This window comes from Haemorhous mexicanus, chromosome 26, assembly GCF_027477595.1.
Source record: "Haemorhous mexicanus isolate bHaeMex1 chromosome 26, bHaeMex1.pri, whole genome shotgun sequence".
In the NCBI taxonomy this organism is placed as follows: domain Eukaryota; kingdom Metazoa; phylum Chordata; class Aves; order Passeriformes; family Fringillidae; genus Haemorhous; species Haemorhous mexicanus.
In genome coordinates, this window is record NC_082366.1 from 2,192,321 (window position 1) to 2,214,436 (window position 22,116).

At 45.8% G+C, this 22,116-nt stretch overlaps 1 protein-coding gene across 8 annotated transcripts in view; it reads left to right on the forward strand.

Annotated features, from left to right (window-relative positions):
- AGAP1 (ArfGAP with GTPase domain, ankyrin repeat and PH domain 1) overlaps positions 1-22,116 on the forward strand; it is a 329,227-nt gene that overhangs the window by 270,582 nt on the left and 36,529 nt on the right. For all 8 annotated transcript variants that reach the window (XM_059868340.1, XM_059868339.1, XM_059868337.1 and 5 more), the window contains 3 exons: positions 7,841-7,995; positions 10,097-10,187; positions 17,099-17,321. In XM_059868340.1, coding sequence (XP_059724323.1) covers positions 7,841-7,995; positions 10,097-10,187; positions 17,099-17,321 — 469 coding nt within the window. The remainder of the gene's footprint in view (positions 1-7,840; positions 7,996-10,096; positions 10,188-17,098; positions 17,322-22,116) is intronic.

Sequence of the window (22,116 nt, forward strand, 5' to 3'; positions counted from 1 at the left end):
CAAACTAGGTACTGAAGGCACCTTGGTATGGAAACACAGTCCTGCTGGCCATGGCCCAAAAAGTTTTGAGAAACACAGCATCAAAATAAAATTCTAAAATTGGGCAAATCTATCATTTTTTGGATGCTTTATCCCCCCCAAAAGCTGGAGGTTCAATGTTCTTAGCTGTGAGCTGGTACTGTGAGGTGAGACATGCAAATGTGGAGTTAATGAGCATTGTAAGTATTAAAAACCACATGTTTGGATAATTATGCCTTCAGAAAAGAGAACATTGATGGGAGATGACAGTCCAGAATAACAAATCTGCTTTGGTCCTTGGCACACGCTTGCTCAGTGGCACTCACACCTATCCACACACCAAAAAAAAAATTTCCCTCAGCTTCAGCCCTGCTTTGGAAAGCTCTCCAATCATTTTTAACTCCCTGCTGGTGTTTTGAGGTGCTCTGGGTGTGCTGCCAGGTGGGCAGATCTCAGCTGGAGCTGGGGGAAGGTGCAGCCCAGGTGTGCTCTGGTGATGCCTTTTAGGGTCACCTAAAGGCCAGACAGAATAAAGGGAATAAAAAGCAATTTTATTTATTGAAGGGCCTCCAAAACATGGACAATGGGTCACAGGTTTTTATTAGTTTGGTGCATTTGCACATTGGGGGTTCATCTCCCAATTACAGCTGCAGGCAATGAAGCCATTTCAGTTTGTTCCCCCAACTCACTTTTGATTCCATCTCTCAAGGTGTCTGGATTCCCAGGCCTGGAGGGGAATTGTTGTGTCTGACCAGAGTGGGAAAGCAGCAGCTCACACTGGATGTGGAGCTCAGAGTTGTGCACTGAAGAGCTGCAGGATTACAAATGCAGGAAGAACAGAAAAGCTGAAATCCTCAGGGCTCAGTGGGGCACTCTGGGCTTGGGCTTCCCCATCAGAGGGGCTGCTCTCTCCTGGCTGTCCCACACCAAAAAGAAGGGTTTGGGTGGGGTTTGGCCCAGGTGTGGGATCCCAGCTGAAGGACTCAGCCTTCTGAGGGGATAACAGAATCACTGAGGTTGGAAAAGCCCTCCCAGCCCCTCGAGCCCAAGCTGTGCCTGATGCCCACCCTGTCCCCAGCCCAGAGCACTGAGTGCCACCTCCAGGCCTGCCTTGGACACCTGCAGGGATGGGCACTGCACTCCAATCCCTGAGCACCCTTTCCATGCAGAAATTCCTGCTGTGCCCTCCCTGAGCCCCCCTGGCCCAGCCTGAGGCCGTTCCCTCTGCTCCTGTCCCTGTTCCCTGGAGCACAGCCCGACCCCTTCCTTGCCCCAAAATTGCAGAGTCACCTCCTCCATCAGATCTCTCACTACAAGAAATCTTCACTTTCATTTGTGTTAGAGTTTGCCCAAACCCTTTAGCTGTCAGGTTCTGGGTGGTTTCCCATAGGAAGCCAAATGAGAAAGTCCCACGTGCTCCCTGTTGCAGGCAGCCAGGCTTGAAGCAATCCTTTGCTTCTTCAGGAGGAAAAATAGGTACAATTATATAAACAGCAGTGAGTATATAATACTATATACCAGTACACAGTATATCATAGGATATTATATAAATAGCAGTGAGTATAAATAGCAATTTTAATATATAATATTTACATAAACTATAAATAGCAGTGAGATTATAATATCATATACTAGTACACAGTATATCATAGTATATTATATAAATAGCAGTGAGTATATAATATTTATATAGAATATAAATAGCAGTGAGTATATAATATTTATATATTATATAAATAGCAGTGAGTATATAATATTTATATAGAACATAAGTTGCAGTGAGTATATAATATTTATATAGATATAAATAGTAGTGAGTATATAATATTATATACTAGTATAAAGTATATCAGTATATCATATAAATACCAGTGAGTATAAATAGCAGTGAGTATATAATATTTATATAGACTATAAATAGCAGTGAGATTATAATATCATATACTAGTATACAGTATATCATAGTATATTATATAAATAACAGTGAGTATATAATATTTATATAGAATATAAATAGTAGTGAGTTTATAATACATACTAGTATACAATATATAATAATATATTATATAAGTAGTAGTGAGTATAAATAGCAATAAGTATATAATATTTATATAGAATATAAAGAGCAGTGAGTGTATAATATTATATAATAGTATACAATATATTATAGTATATTATATAAATAGCAGTGAATATATAATATATAGAATATAAATAGTAGTGAGTTTATGATATTATATACTAGTATACAATATATAATAATATATTATATAAATAGTAGTGAGTATAAATAGCAATTAGTATTCTATATAAATATAAATAGCAGTGAGTTTATAATATTATATACTAGTATACACTATATCATAGTACATTATATAAATAGCAGTGAGTATATAATATTTATATAGTATATAAATAGCAGTGAGTTCTGCTTTAAACAATCCCCACTCTGGCTTTAAGGGTGCCTTGTACCTGTGAGCATGGCAGTGTTATTTAAATGCAGAGTAATTTCTCCTGTACTAACAGATTTCAGGCCAGGTTGGACAGGGCTTGGAGCAGCCTGGGGTGGTGGAAGGTGTCCTGTGGCAGGAGCTGGATGAGCTTTATGGTCCCTTCCAGCCCAAACCAGTCTGTGATTCTATGATTTTGCAGCAGGAAGGATTGTCTTTAAGGAATTAAAAACCTGTACTCTGCTTGCATAAAGATATGAAATCCTGATTTTCCCCCTCCTCACTGTGGCATGTGTGATTTTGGTTGGATGTGCTGGGCACTGAGGGAGAACTTTTGTTTGGATACTCATACTTGGCAGTCCCCAGCTACCTTTGGTTTAAAGTGATGCTGTTGCTGCCATGCAGGAAGTTACATCTAAACTGGATTTTTAAAAATTTTTCTGTCTAAACTGAATTTATGAAAATTTTTCAACTTGGGCTGTCTTGGCACCCAAATAAAACATTGAGCCTGTGAGGCAGAGGGCTTCAGTGCCTTCAGCCTTTCTTCACTACTCAGAGAAATGTGCTATAAACCAGAATAAAACTCTTCCACTGGAACACAACCTTTACCAAGAGCTGTGGGCAAGCGACAGCAGAGCTCCCTTGTCCTGATGGGGTTGATTTTCAAAACTAATTAGATTTAGACACTGGGTTTGGAAAGGGGAGAGAAGTATTAGCATAGCCATGCCCAGTGGGACATGGCACAAATATTTCCTTAATTGAGGCTGCTAATAAACATACTTATCTGCCAAGTGAGGGGGGTGACTCTCACCCAGTGGCAAAGGTACCTGACCTAACACACGTGGGACATAAATAACACCACTGCTGTAAACAAATTGTGCTTGTAAACAACTCCTGCTCCTTCCCAGGGCACCCAGGCAGCTCTTCCCTCTCCTTTGGAGAGGATGAAGGGTTGTGGTGCTCAAGCAGAAGAGATTTTCAGGAGAGATGAAAAAGGAGCTGAAATAGGTCTGGGTGTTACTTGAGGCAGGCTTGGCTGGGATTCAGGCTGGAACCTCAGCTCTTGAAGGTGCTTCAGGAGCATTAGAAACACACCCTCCAGGGGGTTTTGGTGCTGCACTTGACTTCTTCTTCCTGGGAAATGTTTTCTGTGTGAGTGGCACCACCCTCCAGATGTGCATGATGAGTTGCTGTTAATTAGCAGCAGCACCAGCATCCTCTGCTGCCTGACAGCTGTGTTGGGCAGAGATACAAGTGCACAGCCTGGCTGGCCTGGAACCCAGAAAATCCAGTCTTATTCTGGCAGAATACTCCTAAATACCTTCCTATTTATTTGTTTAAAAGGCAGCTTTCAGGGTGGGTGTGATTTCTGCCCAGCAGAAAGGAGCCCTTGCCTCCTGTTGACTTGTGATCCTTGAGGTCCCTCCCAACCTGATCTTCTAGGAATTTGTGACTTGGAATTGTGCCCCTCACTGCTGCAAGGTGTTATTTATGCAGTGAGAGTGAAACAGGAGGGGAGTGGAACTGGAGACCAAGCTGATTTGTGCACATTATTCAGAGCCACTCCTGAGAGGGACCAGGGGGTGTGAGTGCTCCTGGACATGTGTTTTCCCTGCATTCCATAGACTAAAAGTGGAGTTCTCTGGAACAAGTTATGGACTAATTGTATCCTGTGGTAATTTTCAGTGTGGGTTTCTAAACCTGATCCCAGTCCCACATCACAAACACATGGGCAGGGGAAGGCAGGGGGGGGCAGGCCCTGAACGTTTGTTTTTTCTTCCACAAGCCATTGCTCCTGAGAAATTTTATCTCTTTGCTTTCCAGAAGTGGGTGGGCTGTGGCAGTGTCTGGTTTTTTTGGCAGAGCAAAATAAATTGTGAACTTGGGTTAAATGCTGTTGAGTGTGGAAAGATGATGGTGAGAAGTGTCCCTGGCATCCCAGAATGATTTGTGTTGGAAGGGACCTTAAAACCCATCCCATTCCACCCCTGCCATGGGCAGGGACACCTCCCACTGTCCCATGGTGCTCCAAGCCCTGTCCAGGAACACTTCCAAGGATGGAGCAGCCTAAAATTCACTGGGCTTCCACTAAAATGTGCTTTTCCCTCCATATCATCACAACCTCACAGTTTTGGCTCATTTCCCATGCCAGCCACCCTTCCCTCTTAAAAACAAAGGCAAAACAAACAACAACAGCATTTCAGACATCTCCTGTTGATAATAACTTCCAAATGGAAGTCAGTGGCAGCTGGTTCTTCACACTTTAACCCTTCCTCTGCTGCCCTTCCAGGAAATAATTGATGACTGATTGGCCCATTAACCTTTTTTTCTTTTAGGGAAAAAAAAAAAAGTTTGACAGCCTGGACTTGTGTAATGAGGAGGGATTCCTGGTGAAATCAGGCTGATGGCTGAGTTGCTTGCCCCTGAGGATGCAAAATTAGCCCCGTGGGACCTCGTCTGCATAGAAACTGGACACAATTAGTGTAATATCCGGTGTTATTAATGTAGTTTGGAGTAATTGGGCAGGTTGATTTCGACAGGTTGATGGTGCTAAAATACTATTATAGTGGACCTTTCCATGAATAACTGTTAAACATGGAAAACTGTTTAATAAAATTTTGTGATTGGGCTCACAGGGATTTAAATAGCACAAGCTATAATTTGGCTGAAGAGTAAAAAGTGAACAACTTCATCCTCCTGCCTGGATTTTCCTGTTCCTGTGTGCTGTGCTTAAGGACATACAGGAACAGGTTTGTTCCTTGTCTTCTGAAGGAATTGTCCTGGGGCTGATGTGGAGCAGGCACTGCTGCTTTGTTTCACAGTTGAGCTTGGGGGGAAAAAAATATTGGTGTGTTTAAGCAGAAAAAAATTAAGCAGGATGCCTTCAACCAGCACAGCTTTTTGGGGAGTAAATCTGAGGCTTCAGTGGCTATAGAATCATGGAATTATGAAGGTTAGAAAAGACCTACAAGATCATCAAGTGCAGCAGTTAATTCAGCAGGGCCACATTCACCACTAATCCAGGTGACACATTTACAAATCTTTTAAAGCCCTCCAGGGATGGAGACTCCAAACCTCCCTGGGCAGTTCCAATCCCTGAGCACCCTTTCCATGGAGAAATTCCTGCTGATGTCCACCCTGAGCCTGCCCTGGCCCAGCCTGAGGCCATTCCCTCTCCTCCTGTCCCTGTTCCCTGGAGCACAGCCCGACCCCCCAGCTGTCCCCTCCTGGCAGGAGCTGTGCAGAGCCACAAGGTCCCCCCTGAGCCTCCTTTGCTCCAGGCTGAGCCCCTTCCCAGCTCCCTCAGCCCCTCCTGGGGCTCTCTTTTCTTCTCTGGACCTCAAAATGTCCTTCCAGCCCCACCTGAAAATGTGCTGCAGCTCTCCTGGGCTTATTCCTCCTGGGCAAAGCAGCTCCAAGTGTGTGATCAGCATTATTAAAAAGGAGATCAGAGGAGCCAGTGGTGCTGCAGAGACCTTGACTCTGTTGTCCTACAGGAGACAGTGCACAGGGCTGAATGTAACTTCATTTTTTGTGGAGTTGTTCCTCTTGGACCTTCCTCAGGAAACCCTGAAAGCTCTGCTTGACAAACGAGGCTTTGGCTGTGATTGATTCATGGCATTTTGGGTAATGCCTCTCCCTGCTTCTCTGGAACACTGTGTTGCTCCAGTGGAACACTTGTAGCTGTGCATCATTCGTCTTGGACCCAGGTGAATGACATGGAGCTGTGCCAGGGGGGTTTAGGCTGGAATTTAGGGAAAGGTTCTTCCCCCAGAGGGTGCTGGGCACTGCCCAGGCTCTCCAGGGTTTGGTCACAGTCCCAGGGCTGCCAGTGCTCCAGGGATGGACAGGGTGGGATTGTTGGGGGGGTCTGATCATTCTGGATCCCATCCAACTCTGAATATTCCATGATTTCTTTTCCCACTTATCCCAAGCACTGTAAAACTGCTGCTTCAGGTGCCTCCCTGCACCTGAAAATGACATTCAGCTCTGTGTTTATCCCCACCTGGAGGTGCCAAGTCACCTCCTGCTGCTTTTGAGGCATCCTTAGAGCAGTGCAGGCACTGGCCCTGCTGACATGGAGCTTATCCAAGAAAAGCCCTTGTCCCCCAGCTTGGGAACACAGCAGTGCTGCCCTTAAATCTGCTGCTGGATTCATCCCTGATCTTTGCATGTTTATGGATGATGAGGGAACACAGCAGTGTCATGGCTCTGAATATATAATCAGTCATTATCAGACAAAATGTTCTCTCTGAAGCTCGTTATGGCTGATGCTCACCAGAATTTTGTGCTCTATTATTCTTTTCCTTTCATGCTTCGTGCCAGCCCGTCCCAATTGCACTTACTCTGTTTGATTTTTTTTTTAATTTGGCTTTGGTGTCCCATGTGTAGGTGGGGTGTGTGTCCATTTATTTCAGTGCTGCTGGTATTTCCATGTGCTGCTCCTCTGGCCTGAATACTTGTCCTCCTCCTCCAGCAGCCCTAAGGATATTTCACTGACCTTCTCTCCTGGCTTCTCAGATCATTTTCTCATCTCCCATGTCAGATGTGGATGTTGAATAGCTTGAACTGATTTTAATCCTGTATTATAGCCCAGTAATTATTATTATTATTATTATCCCAGTATTTATGCTGTAGAGGAGAAAATGTCCACATCTGCTTTAATATATCTCTGCTTGTAAAAACTGCTTGGAAGAAGAGGGTAAATTGTCACATTTCCTGTACTGTCAGCTCTTTGTGGTCCATTCATCTTTTATTTTGTGGCACCCTTTGATTTTTACATTATGCAGCTTTTAGCACCTCAGGTTTAAATCTGAATGATGCTTGTGGCCACTTTATGTTTGATCCAGGCACAGACTCCATTCCAAGCTCACAAACACAGGGACTGAGTGTTTCCCCAAAGCACTGCTTTCTCTGCACAGCATTTGGAGAGAAGAGAGTGTATCCTGGCTGTTTCCTGGTGCACTGTGCAGGGCAGGATCCAGACCTGCAGTTACAGGATTTGCACAATCCCAGAATTTGGATTGGAAGGGCCCTGAAAGCCCATCCAGTGCCACCCCTGCCATGGCAGGGACACCTCCAGCTGTCCCAGGCTGCTCCAAGCCCTGTCTAAGCTGTCCTTGGACAATTCCAGGGATCCAGGGGCAGCCACAGCTGCTCTGGACACCCTGTGCCAGGGCCTGCCCACCCTCACAGGGAACAATTTCTCCCCAGAATCTCATCCAAATCTCCCCTCCTTCAGCTTAAAACCATTGAGTATCAGAAGTTCTTACCAACCAAGGTTGTTTCAGCTGCTTTTCACTGTCCTTAACTTAATCTTTCCTTCCTATTGCATTTATTTTTTCCTTTTCTTTTTTTGTTTTTTTTTCCAGAACAAGAAGAGAACTTTGAGTTTATCATTGTCTCTCTCACGGGCCAGACTTGGCACTTTGAAGCAACCACCTATGAAGAGAGGGATGCATGGGTCCAAGCCATAGAGAGCCAGATCCTGGCCAGTTTACAGTCCTGTGAGAGCAGCAAGAACAAGGTATGGGGCACACAGCAGTGCTGGCCATAGGCCATGGGTCAGGGGATCATGAGGATGACAGCAAATTCTGGATTTTAAGCCCTTATCCCTCGAGGTGTGTGTGTTCCCCCACAGCTGAGCAGGGTTGGAGCTCTCTGAGGGAAGAACGTGGCCTGGGAGGAGCAGCTTTCCCCCTTGGAATGCTTCCCTTTGATGACAGAAGGAATCTGCTCACCTTTCCTGTCAAAACAAATCTTTAGAATCTGAGATGTCTTCAGGCAGTGCTCATTTTGGGAGAGCTACTGTGTCTTGGGGCAGGTGTCTGTAAACCCTTCACAGGAGAGAGCAAGGTGCTGAGTGGTGACTGCGGGACAGAAATGGCCAATAATTGTCCAGAGCTGTAGATCCTTTAATATTACCCACCTAACAGTTGTCTTTCATAATTTTATACTGCAAGGAAGAAACTCAGATTTTTAAATGAATGCCTGCCTTCATTGCCCTGGTGTGCCAGACTAGATCCAGCACCAGTAATTACCATCATCATAACACAATTCACTTCCCATTTTGTGTTAAAAAATGGGGTTTTTCCAACATATATTCCTGAGATGGAGGAAAATCCCAGCTTACATGTCTCTTGCTTAGCATGGGTTCCCACATTCTGAAATGAATGTGTCATTAGAGCACGGAAGGGGAAGTTTGTACATTAACACCTACCTAAAAAGATGAATACAAAAGGATAAAGAGTGGCTGGGCAATGGCTCAGAGAGGTTCTTCTCACTGGGTTCCCAAAGCATGTCAGAAGAACTGGCTGGAACAGCAAAGGGCAGTTGACTGGACGGGTTTAGCAGGTGTCCCGTGGCAGTTGTGTCTCCAGGTGGACATGCACAAGTCCTACTTAAATCCCACCCTCAGGCAGCCCTCCAGGCAGTGTAGTTGGTGTCTGGGTTTGAAAAGCCAGGTGGCTGCGAAGGAAGGCAGGAGCCTCCCCTGAAATGGAAAATGTGAACCCCCTCCCTCCAAACTGTTGTAAATTTGAAATTAAGGGGTTCTCAGGCAAAGATGTGGGAGCAGGAATAACAGTGCTTGAGTAGGGAATAAAAAAATAACCAAAAAAAAAAAAAGCAGTAGTACAAAACAGCACTGGCAGAGACAGACTATGGCCTGACTCCCTGTGTGTCAGGCTGTTGGTAGCAGTCCCATTAAATGGTGGCTGCAGCCCTCCTGCAGAGACAGGTGTAGCTCTGCTGGAGCAGTGATCCTGTAGAAGGGTGGAGTTTTCCTCTAAAGATCCAGTGTGGTGTAGGTTGGTCTGGTCTTCCTCTGGGAATCCAGAGGGAAAGGTGCTGTGGTGTTCCAACTGTGGGATTATATCCAGGAAGGAATGCTTGGCTCCTCCCCCTGGGCAGAGCTTCTCCCAATGGGATGATGTAATTTTATCAGTCATGCAGTGACACTCAATGGCCCATGAACAGAAGATATTTCCCCCAGGGAGGACTGGTTTGTGGGAGAGATAAAGAAAACTGCCCATCGAACAGCAGAGACCTGCCCCAGCTCTAACAGATGGGGATAGAACACACACCCCCAGCCACATCTTGCATTTCCAGCCTGGGACAGTTGGGTTCAGCTTGGCTGCCTGTACATCAGGAGAGTCTCCCCCAGCAGAGGTCATGGGCAGGGCATTGTGGGGAGCATTTAAAGGGGAGCCACTGGGTGAAATCTGACCTTTGGATGATGAAAAAGTTCCATCCTCTTCTGCAAACCGTCCCTTAGTCTTCATTAGCACGAGCACACACATCAATGAAAGAAATTGATCTTGTAAAATAATATTCTTGTCTCATTTATCTCAAGAAGCAAGCCTGCAGTGTGGCTGCTGCTCTTGGGAGGAGCAGGGTTGGTTCTCAAGCTCCATTTCCCTCTGTTAGAATCCAGGCTGGAGACCCCAAAATCTGGGAGGTGCCAAGGGACCACTGTTCCTTGAGAGGCAAAGCAAGACCTGAGGTTCCTTGGCTGCATTCATTCGACCTTGGTCTGAGCTTTGGGGTCAGCTGCTCGTTCAGCTGACAGTGCTGTCATTTGGGGTTTTGGGTTCCTGCTGCTCACTGGTGTCTCTGGCTCCCCGCAGTCGCGCCTGACCAGCCAGAACGAGGCCATGGCCCTGCAGTCCATCAGGAACATCAGAGGCAATTCCCACTGCGTGGACTGCGAGGCACAGAGTGAGTACAGCACCTGACTGCACCCCTGACCCCTTCTCCTTGGCCAGGCCCTGGGGAGCACCCAGCCCTGGCTCCCTGGGGGGGTTCCAGCTGTGGGTTTCTCTGGGGTTGGATTGAAGGCACTTGAGGCAGTAATTCATGTTTGGACTCAGGTGTTTGTTAGTTCTTATCAGTAAAACAGACTCACTACTGTGAGTTCTGCAGCTTTTCACCAGCAAGGCACAAAATGGCCAACAATCTCTTGGTACAAGGTCTTTTAAAGCTAAACCATCCAATTAAGAGCTGACACCTGGATTATTTTCCCTTTTAACCCAATAACTGATCCCAAGGAGCCCACAATGGGGACTTTTCTGCCCAATTACAAAATGCCACCCAAACCCACGGAGAAGGAGGAAGAAGAAGCATGAAGAAGAAACCCAGGATGACACCCTGTGCCCTCCAGCTTGCTTCCATCCACAAGATACTAAAATTCCCAAAACCTGAATTCCCCACTTAAGTGATACACCTGCACTGCTCTCTATAATCTATTTCACACTTTGGTGGATTCCAGGCCGGCTTTGAGCTCTAGGAAACTTTCTCCATGAATGAGGGTCAAAGTCAGTGCTCCCCTGGGGGTGAGGGCACCCCAGAGCAGACACAGAAATATTCCCAGTGCTCTGGGTTTGCACATCTCCCTGCTGTGACATCCCCTCCCTTGTTTGCACATCTCTGCTTCGTGAAGGATTTGCTCAACCAGACTTGTTTGATCTTCATTTATGCTCAATATCTGCCACATCAAGTGCATCCTGGTTTTTCCCCCTCGTTGTTTCACGTTGAATGTCAGCATTTCTGTGCTTCCCTTCAAAGAAAAGGCAAAAAGTTTGCTGTTTGACATCAGTCCCTTCCATTTCCCTCCTGTTTTGTGTGGTGAGAGCACACGTGCCCTGGTAATATTTTCAAAGAGGTAGAGCTTGATTGCTGTTTTTTTTGGTTTGGTTTTTCAGGCTTGCTTGTCAGAAGAAACCAAAGTCATTGCTCATTATATCTGGATACTAGAAAACTGATTTTGGATTTTTTTTTTCTTCCCCTTTGTGTTTCTTTCCCCCTTTTTTTTTTTTTTATTTTTTGAAACATATGCTTAGTGTTCAGAGGAGTGTTCTCAGGAATACTTTGAGCTGTGCTTCACCTCACTAACCCCGACTGAGGCCATTATTCTGGTGCTCTTTAGTTCCAGGGGCTTGCAACAAAGCCACAGAAAGGAAGTTCTCTTGCTCTAAAGCAATTAGTTGTAGGAGCTAAAGGACTGAGAACTTGTGCATTTTTATTTCTTTGATATTTGGAAGTCAGAACTTTCCTTGTGGTTTTGACACATGCTTAAAATGGAAAAATATTCGCTTACTTTCCTTCAGGTGTGGGTTTTATTTTTAAAGATTGGCTGCTGACTCCTGGTCTGAGCCATTCTGAGCCCCCAGTGTAAAAAGAACATTTGTACACAAGTGCAGGTGCTTTTGCACCAATAATTTGGTCTCTGCTTTCACTCTAAGTGATCCAGCACGTGCCAAACCAGGGAAAAGCTTGGTTTGAGTGGTGTTTTAGCACCTGGAGCCCAAAGCAAGTCTTATTTATGGGTGAGCCTTCATAGGGACCTGGCAGCCATTGAGATTTCCCCCAAAGCTGATGCAGCTCAGGAGGAAGGCAGGAAGGGTGAGGAGGAGGGGGTCTGGGAGTGACCTGCATGGATGTTTGGCTCATTTGGAGTGCTCACTGCTGCCTCTGGGCAGCCCATGGGGGGAGTGGTGCTGAGTCCTGCTCCACTCTGGGTGCCATTTTCCTAGCCTTGATAACTAGATATACATTTATAAAATATACAAATATGTTCTAATTTATTTATTTATTTATGGGAGGTTGTATTATATATCCATAAGATTCAATCCCTTCATTGCAGACAACTATTATATGTATATTCATTTCTAAAATATATAATTATATTTTTAAATTTTTTTTTTTTTTTTTATATTTTGTATCCATAAGATGCAGTCCCTTCAGTGCAAACAACTTCCACAACATCCTTCTGATCCACCTCAGCCCTACCCAGACTCCACACTCCTAGCCTTGCTAACTGGATATTCATTTATAAAATATGCAAATATATTCTATTATTATTATATATATATATATATTTATATTTACTTATTTTTATGTGTTTATATTTATGTATGGGAAGTTATATTATATATCCATAAGATGCAATCCCTTCATTGCAGACAACTTCCACACCCACCATATCCTTCTGATCCACCTCAGCCCTACCCAGACTCCACACTCCTAGCCTTGCTACCCAGATATTTATTTCTAAAATATACTATTATATTTTTATAATATATTTTTGGGAGTTTATATTATATATCCATAAGATGCAATCCCCTCAGTGCAGACAACTTCCACAACATCCTTCTGATCCACCTCAGCCCTACCCAGTCTCCATACTCCTAGCCTTGCTACCCGGATATTTATTTATAAAATATGCAAATATATTCTATCATTATATTTATTTATATTTATAGTTATAGTTATGTATTTATATTTGTATTTATGTATGGGAAGTTATATTATATATCCATAAGATGCAATCCCTTCAGTGCAGACAACTTCCACAACATCCTTCTGATCCACCTCAGCCCTACCCAGACTCCACACTCCTAGCCTTGCTAATTGGATATTTATTTATAAAATATGCAAAGATATTATATTTTATTTGTTTATTTGTTTATTTGTTTATTTATGGGAGGTTGTATTATATATCCATAAGATGCAGTCCCTTCATTGCAGACAACTTCCACACCCACCATATCCTTGTGATCCACCTCAGCCCTACCCAGTCTCCACAGTCCTAGCCTTGCTAATTGGATATTTATTTATAAAATTTGCAAAGATATTATATTTTTATTTATATATTTATATTTATAACTATATTGCTATTTATTTATGTATTCATATTTATATTTATGTATGGGAGGTTGTATTATATATCCATAAGATGCAATCCCTTCAGTGCAGACAACTTCCACCACATCCTTCTGACCACCCCAGCCCTACCCAGACTGTCCCAAGGCTGCTGTTTCTGTCCCCATCCGTGCACATGTCCCAGGATTTATGCAGCCAGGATGGATGCTTCATCAGGAAAAGCCTTGTGCAAGAGAACAGCGCTCTTTTTTTATCTTTTTTGGGTTTTTTCCTCCCCCAGCCAGTCTGGTTCTCAGCCAGATTGCTCGTGGGTCAAGCTGGCCCCCGTGCCTGGTGCCAGCAGCAGGGATGTGCCAGGAGCTGTTGCTGGGGGAGGGCAGAGTGGGACAGCCCATTTTGGCAACTCTGTCATGTGGCTTTTATGGGGGGATGATTTTGGAATCTCAGCTGGTCTTGTTGGTATTCTCACAGATGATTTAGACCCTCTTTGACTCCTCTTGCTGTTTGACCTTCCTGATTTCAAGGCCGCTGTCGTTCCTTTGGAAAAACGTGAGACATTTCCAAAGCTGTGGATCCTAAAATGTGAACACACACTCAGGGGAGGTGAACCTCAGCCTGCTGCTCTTTCTGCAGGGCTTTGCTTTCTTCCCTTGCCTCCCTTGCTGCCTTGCCTGGGCAGGTCCTTACCCCCAGAGCACTTAACATCACAAACACTCCGTGGAAGTCTCACGCTGTCTGCATCTCCACAGAGCCAGATGTTTGGGAGCACAGGAGTGTGAGATGCTGCCATCCCTCAGCTCTATTCAGGAGCCATCAATCTCCCACTTCAGAAGTCTCATTCTCCCTCTTTCTGGAGCTCTTTGCCTTTGGAGCACTTGATGCAGCACTTTGTTTCACCAGGGACTTCTGCCTTGTTGGATGTTCATGCCAGCATCCCGGCCCTTTGGTAGCCTCCAGCTGAAGTTATTCAGCATTCTCCTGCCAGCATTCCCATCCCAGAGCAAGAGGAGAGACAAAATGCTCTTTGGGAGTTGGAGTTTGTGCCCAGGATCTGATTTCATGTTTCAAAAGGAAACTGGTGTTGCCTTTTCCCAAAGCAGCAGAGTCCCAGTGCTGACTCTGTCTGGAAAAGCCACCCAGGGTGATCCAACAGTTCAGGCAAACCCAGCTGAATTCTGGGTTTTGGCTCACCAGAGGATAAATAGCAGTCACCTCTTCCAAGATGCCTGGGGAACATGGAACATCAGGTCTTTGCTGTTGTAGAAGAAAATAGGGAGAGTTTAAAAACATGGATTCTCATCATGAGTTTTCCATTCCAGCAGTCTGCTCACATGCTCTGGTGTATTTTGTATTTGAAAGCCAAACACTGAGATAATAATTTGGACAACCTTGTCCTACCCATCACAAAATTCAGTTTTTCATGCAGATTAGGAAAAGAAAAAAAAAAAGAACAGGAGAGCTGTAAACTTTTCTCCCCCTTCTGCTGCAGCTGGAGATGCCTTCACCCCTGTTTCTTCTTTCCCTGGCTCTTCTGCTCCTCCTTCCAGCAACTCCTTCTGCTCAGCCCAGGGATGTCTCATGGCTGCTGAGCTCAGGAAGGTTCAGCCTTTCATCAGGATCCAAAGGGATGAAGGAGACAGTGGGGAGGGGTCATTCTCCTAAGAGAGTGTTCACCTCCAAATGCTGAAGCTGATTGAGGTGACAGTCAGAGTGGGGAAAAGTTTTGCTGGGAAGGAGTGAGCTGAACAACTGAAAATTGTGATCTGGATGTATTCAGTGGTGCTAAAAAGCTGATTTTGTATTTGACCAATTCTAAGTAAAGCACCTCTAGCTGCACTGAGTGGGCTTTTTCTTATCTTGATGCCCACACCTGCCACGTGCTCGTGAGCATCCCCCAATTCAGAGTTACTCTCACCATCAGCAGGGAAAGGGAGCTGGGTTTGGATCATCTTTAAAGTAAAAAAAGACCCAACCTTGAAATGTTACAGCTTTCTAACCACCTATGGTGTGAATTGGTGATAACAATTTTCATTTCTGTAAGGAGTTCAGCCCTTGCCTTGCCTCGTTTGCCACTTCCCCACTCAGGTCTGTGCTGTCAGATTGTTGAAACTGAAAATAATATCTTGCTGAAACTTCATGGAACCCCCTGGTTGTTGTTTTGGGGGATTCCTTCAGTCCTAGCAGTGCTGGCAACCGAGAGCCTCTTCCAGCCCAAACCATTCTGTGATGCTCTGAAGCAGGGGAATATTTAAAGAATTTTTTCGGCTCTACATGTGCTTAAGTAGAGAGAAGTTTGGGAGGAGGTCAGGTCCTTAACTCCAGTTCTGTCAGAATAACTGGAATAATGTGAGTTGCTATTCCATTCTCCTGCTTCATTCTGAGGTCATGCCTCTTAGAGCTCATTGCATTTTGGATTTTTGTGAGGATAACCCTGGCCTTTGCAGCTCAGGGCTTTTCATCCCAGTCACAGTTTGCAAATTTCAAATTACTGCTTGCTGTGTTCAAATTTATACCAACAAAGTGAGATTTTGGGGGGTTTTTGGTGTGTTTCAGATACACCACTGGTTCTCCACAACAGTGGAGACTTCATAACTGAAAAATTATGGAATTTAAGGAGTTTGTTGTAGTTGTTGTACCAAAAGCTTGGAAAGCATGGCAGGAGTTTTGTCTCGCCTGATTTTTTTGAGATCTGAAATGCTGTACATCTATAATGTGGATATTAAATTATGTATAATATAGGACTTGGTATGCACAGGAACTTCTAAACAAAAGATGTGCTTTTCTTCTCAAGTGGAATAAGATGGGGGATTTTTCTTCTTGGTTGCATTTTTAGATTTCAGTGGACTAGTTGAAAAATGTCAGTCAATGCCTTCAATGAAATGTGTGACTTCACAATTAAAATTATGAATTTTCCTTTCCTGTTTTTTGTCCAAACATGACATGGGAAAGGACTAGAAAATGTTTTCTTTCCACATATTTTGGCTGCCAGAAATAGCTTTTCACTTGTGGGTTACACCAAGTCGAGACGAGTCTTTGGATGAATTTTTCACAACAGAAGGAAACACTGGAAATTCATTTTCTGTCAGCTCCAAATTTTGTTTAGATAGGAACAAGAATTGCCTGCCCTCCTAATTAATCCTCATTTTCCTGCATGGCATTTGGGGTAGTTCTTTGGGATGCACAGAGGGAGGCATGAAGAAAAGATCTGACAGCAGGGGGTGAGCAAAAAACCAACCAAAATTCCACTCAGGTGTCTTCAGCTGCATTTGTTAGGGTGAATGTTTGTTGGGGAGAAGGCAATCCATACAAATCTAGGTTCAAATCACACAGGACAGTGGCAAAAGAGCTTTGAGCCATGTTGGGAAATGGAATTTCCCATCCTGTGTCAGGTTTGTCCCAGTGTCACCCTGTGTGGGGCTGTTTTGGGGAGGTGCAATCCTTCTGGCTCAGGCCCTGGAGCCAGGGCTCTTCCAGGTGGGACATTTCCACCTTGGTGTTTATCTCCCTGATGCTGGAGGTGGAAGAAGAGTCAGATGGAAGAGGCACACGTAGCTGCTGGTGTGTGTGGTTATTGAGGGAGTTAGCATGAGATCATTGTTTCTAGGCTTTGGTTTTTTCTCCTTTTTCTTTCAGCTGACTAGGAGCAGCTCTGGGTTCCCAGGGAGGGACTTCCCTCACTGCTCCATCATCCTTTACCCATCACCATGGTTCTATTGCCTCTGTTTCTCCTTTCCCCTCTAATTCATTGGGGTTTTTTGGCTGGAGGTGGAGTGATGCATCCTTTGAGACACCACATTTCATTTTTCTGTACTCCTTGAAGGCTTGGCATCTCCACTGACCCTGGAAGACCTCCCAGCTGCGCTTTCGGACAAGACACCCCCAGAACCAAAACCTTCCTGCACAAACACCAGCTGGGAAGTTCTGTGGCGTGTTCCCTTGTCCTAACTGCTGTGTCCCTTGCCCTGCAGACCCCGACTGGGCCAGCCTCAACCTGGGAGCCCTCATCTGCATCGAATGCTCAGGTATCCACCGCAACCTCGGCACGCACCTGTCCCGGGTGCGCTCCCTGGACCTGGACGACTGGCCCATTGAGCTCATCAAGGTGATGTCAGCCATTGGCAACGAGCTGGCCAACAGTGTGTGGGAGGAGAACAGCCAAGGCCACGTGAAGCCTTCCCCAGACTCCACCAGGTGGGTTCGTGCTCGCCGCGCCTCGTCCGGCGTGCGCCGCCGCCGCAGAGTCCTCCCTTGTGGGGAAGCCATGATTTATAACCTCTCATTGTTTATAACCTCACATTGTTTATAACCTCACGTTGTTTATAACCTCACGTTGTTTATAACCTCACATTGTCCATAACCTCCCTGTGGGCCCAGGGAGAGCCTGTGTCAAAGTGGGAGGGGGCAAAAGTTGAGTGACCTCGTTGATTTCTCGCTCTTGTGAAGGTTTGCTCAGCAGCTCTGCAGTTTTCTGTTCATGGGAGATGGAAACCTCCCACCTTCGTCCTCCATCCAAGCTATCCTGTCATGTGATCCTTTGTCTCTCTCCTCTGCCTCCTGGACTGTCACTTTGTCATTAGCAATCTCCCTTCAGAGTTTCAGGGGGTTTGTAGCTGGCTGTCAGGTCTTTGGTTCTGCTCAGGGCTGTTCAAAGTCCTGCTCGCCGTGTCTGGTGTTTTCAGGGTCTCCCATGGCAAGAAAGAATGAATCTGACTCCATGCTCTTAGAAGGCTAATCTATTATTTTATGATATTATATTATATTAAAGAATGCTGTACTAAACTGTATTAAAGAATAGAGAAAGGATCCAGACAGAAGGTTTAACAAGATGCTAATGAAAAACTTGTGACTCTCCAGAGTCTGACACAGCTTGACCCTGATTGGTCATGAAATAAAAACAATTCACCTGTTGGATAAACAATCTCCAACCACATTCCAAAGCAGCAAAACACAGGAGAAGCAATCAGATAATTATTGTTTTCATTTTTCTCTGAGGCTTCTCAGCTTCCCAGGAGAAGAAATCCTGGTGAAGGGATTTTTCCAGAAAATGTGACAGTGACAGCCATGGACTTGTTGACTTTTTTTGTGTGTGATTTCTGTGAAGCCATGAGCTGCTGGGGAGTGTCTCCTTTGAGAACAGCTCTTTACCTGCCTCTCACAGCTCCACACTGTGCAAATCTTCCTGTGAGGTGTTGTCCTACCTAAAACTGGGGGGTTTATGCTGAATTAATCTGATTGGTGTCAAAAGACAGATGTTTTGAGAATACTTGATCCAGTTTTGGATCAGGTGGAAGGATCACTGTGCCTGGGCCAGCTCCTGCAGCAGGGCTGGGTTTGTGCTGTGGTGTGTAATAAAGTCAACTGTTCCTTCTTGCATTATTTCGTTAGCCCTGAAAAATGAATTTGTGGTGCCACCTTTGGTTCATCTTCGAGAATGAAGCCACTGCATTAATCAGGCTGCTGGGAGGAATGGCTGTGCATGTAAAAGTGCTCAGGGAGCCCCAAAGAGAGGTTTTGTTCAGGCAGAAATGGCATGGCTGCCCTGTGCCTGTGTACTGGTAGGCACAATGATTTCATCAAGCAGATTGAAATGAACTTTCAGTCGTTGCTGTCACTTCAATACTGAGATTTTATCTTCTTGCACCTCCCAAAGATATGTTGCTCCTTACTGCTGAAGTGAGTGGTTCTAAACAGCTGGAAGGAAAATGCTTGCACTCAATTGGAATTCCATTTAAAAAAAGAAAAATCACATTATTTCAGTAGTCATCTAATAATCATCTTGAAAAATCTAAAATCCATGTGTCTGTGATGAAAAGAGCACCATCCATTTCAATTCATAATTTGCTCAGGATTGAATTTTACTTCTAGGAAATCAACTTTTTTCTCTTAGTATTTCATACACAGGACTTGTTTTAATTCTCCCACTTTGTTTCTGTGCATCTTCCTGGTTATATTCAGCTGACTCTGATTGTCACTGATATCACTGCACTTTCTCTCCTGCACTGCAACATTTTTGGACAAAAAGATTCATTTTATAGATAGGATTTTCTAGCTCTGTGTCCAGGTTCACGCTTCTGTGATAGAAGAGGTGCTAGAAAAAGCAGAATTAGGATGATGTGGAAATATTCCCACAAAGCAATTGCAGTCTTGCTTTGCTGCTCCCATTCCTCTGCTGTTTGCAGCAGGGACTGAAATGCCATTTTTTACATAAATACCAGAGAGTTCTGCTTTTTCCAAGTGTGTGCCTGCTTTTGTGCTTCCCTTTGCTCTCTGCCAGCCTCACAATCCTTCTGTCCAAGCTGTGGTGAGAAAATAAATTCAAGTTCTTCAGGTAGAGCTCCCCATGTTCCCACTGCTGCTTGGAGTTTTGCATGAGGAATTCTGTTGGAAGCAGCTGAAATGGCCCTGAAAGGAGGGTTAAACAAACCTTCCTTTTGTTGTTGTGGAGGGACTGGAGGGGGAAGGGGCAACTCCAGGAGAGCTGGAGAGGGACTGGGGACAAGGGATGGATGGACAGGACACAGGGAATGGCTCCCACTGCCAGAGGGCAGGGATGGATGGGAGATTGGGAAGGGATTGTTCCCTGGGAGGGTGGGCAGGCCCTGGCACTGCCCAGAGCAGCTGTGGCTGCCCCTGGATCCCTGGCAGTGCCCAAGGCCAGGTTGGACAGGGCTTGGAGCAGCCTGGGACAGTGGGAAGTGTCCCTGGCATGGCAGGGGTGGAACAGGATGAGCTTTAAGGTCCCTTCCAGCCCAAACCATTCTGGGGATCTGATGCTGTGATGGGCCCTCAATAGACACTTTTAGAGGGGGCAGGTGGGTTTCACCTTTTCATGCTGTGTCTTTCTATTGGGCATGAAGCCATCAGTGGAAACCCAGAGATTTCTAGGGACACAAATAAAAGTGATGAGCTGCTCCACAAATACTGAGTTGTTGGGCTGGGAGGCTCAAGGAGTGTTCACAGGCTGGGCTAAAAGGAACCTGACAGTCTTGATGTGGCTTTCTCCTTCAGCCTGGGAGAGGCTGGCACTGATCACTGTGGGCTTGCAGTGGCATCCTGTGTGTTTCTGTGGAGTGGAGGGAGGGTGGAGGGATTCCTGGAGATGGGTTTTGGCAGGAGGAATTGCCAAATGGCTGCTCTAGGTCATGGCATTCAGGAATAAGAGACCAAGTTCAAGACCTCATCATGGCCTGCACCTTCCTCCCAAGGGACAGCTCCAGCCTCTGCTCCCTGTGACAGGGACAGAACCCAGGGAATGGCTGGAGCTGGGTCAGGGCATGTTTAGGTTGCATTTTAGGAAAAAGTTCTTTCCCCAGAGGCTGCTGGGCACTGCTCAGGCTCCCCAGGGAATGGGCACAGCCCCAGGCTGCCAGAGCTCCAGGAACATTTGAACAATGCCCCAGGGTGGGATTGCTGGGGTGTCTGTGCAGGGCCAGGGGATGGACTCTGATCCTTGGGGGTCCCTTCCAGCTCAGGATATTCTGTGATTAAACCAGATGAAACACTGCTGTCCTTTTCTAGCCCACTCAAATGCACTTCAGATTCTTCATCCAAGCAAATCATGGGGAAAGACAAACCTGGGCACTCCCTTTGAAGGCCAGAAGGGTTCTGAGAGGGGAGGGTGTGTAAAAGCAGAGCCTGGGAGCTCTTCAGCAGAAGGCATTATCCCTGATAATGGAATATTGCCCAGCCATATCCTCTAATGTTGATGTTTTCCAGGTCACATCCACCTGGAGAGTCAAGCAGCCTGGTCCAGAGGAAGGTGTCCCCTGGCAGGGGTGGGATGAGATGGGCTGGAGGGCCCATTCCAACCCAAACCATCCTGCAATTCTTCAGGCAGATCCCCAGGTTGTTCAGTGTCCCTGCCAGTGAAAAGCAGCACCAGGATGGCCTCTGGCTCTGAGCTGGAAGGCTCTGGGGGCACAGGTGTGCTGGGATCCCCGAGGAGGTGGCACAAGGCAGGGCTGAGGCTGTTCCTGGATTTTGGGGGGAAGGAGGAGCAAACACGAGCTCTGCTGAGCACGGAAAGTTGGGGGAATGGTGGAAAACCCAAACACTGGAGTGTGAAAGGGAGCAGGGAGCAGCTGGCCCGAGCTGTGGTGTCTGTGGGTCCCTGATTAGGTCAGTAATTGGTTCCAGCAATTACCAGCAGCCCTGAGAAGGCTGCTCCAACTTGGGGAGGCCTGTGACAAATTGAAGCTGACTGCTGCTGAAGGAGTATCGACTTCCCATTCCTAAACAGGAGCATCATTAGTCAAGAAAAGCATCTTTTAATTACTCCCAGGAAGAAAACAAAAAAAAAAAAGAAAAAGAGCAAAAAAAGGAAAAAGATCTTTGGGTATGGATCCTGCAACAACTGCCAGGTTTTTTTTCCAAGTGTACTCAATATGAAATTTATTGTCTCTGAGGGGAGGGGGCGAGCAGGGGGAGCTTGCCTGCAGTCCCTCCTTGGGTAATGCTGGTTTAATTTGGAGTGAGAAGTCAAATTAGAGTAAATCAATGTTGCAACAATTAACTGGGGCTGGGGATGGGATCAGGATTTTCCCTCTAATTGCTATTGATACTGTTTAAGCACACTCACAGCGCTGCTTTGGAGTGCTGCAGCCCTGGAGGAGCCCTGTGGGGCTGAGCAGCTCTGTGGAGGAATGTTGGAGATGTGGGGAAGCCAGCTTGGGAATTCTTTGCCTATTGCCCTGCTGTGTCCATCCCCAGATATTTAGCTTTTTCTGGACATGCCTCACTTGTTTTGCTTTATCCTTGTGCTCGTGTGGCTTCTGGCAGACTCATTTGACTTCCCAAGGTGGTGTTGGCCTTTTCCAAAGGAGACAAGCTGCCCCCATCCCTCTGCCCCCTCCAGGAGTGGTTATCTGCTCCCTCCTTCCCTGAGCTCCATCTCTGTCTCCCTGGGTCTGCTGGGATGGATGTGCCACCTCCACCAGCTGGAACTTGCCAGGCAAGGCACCATCCCAGCCATGCTTCTGCTGCTCAG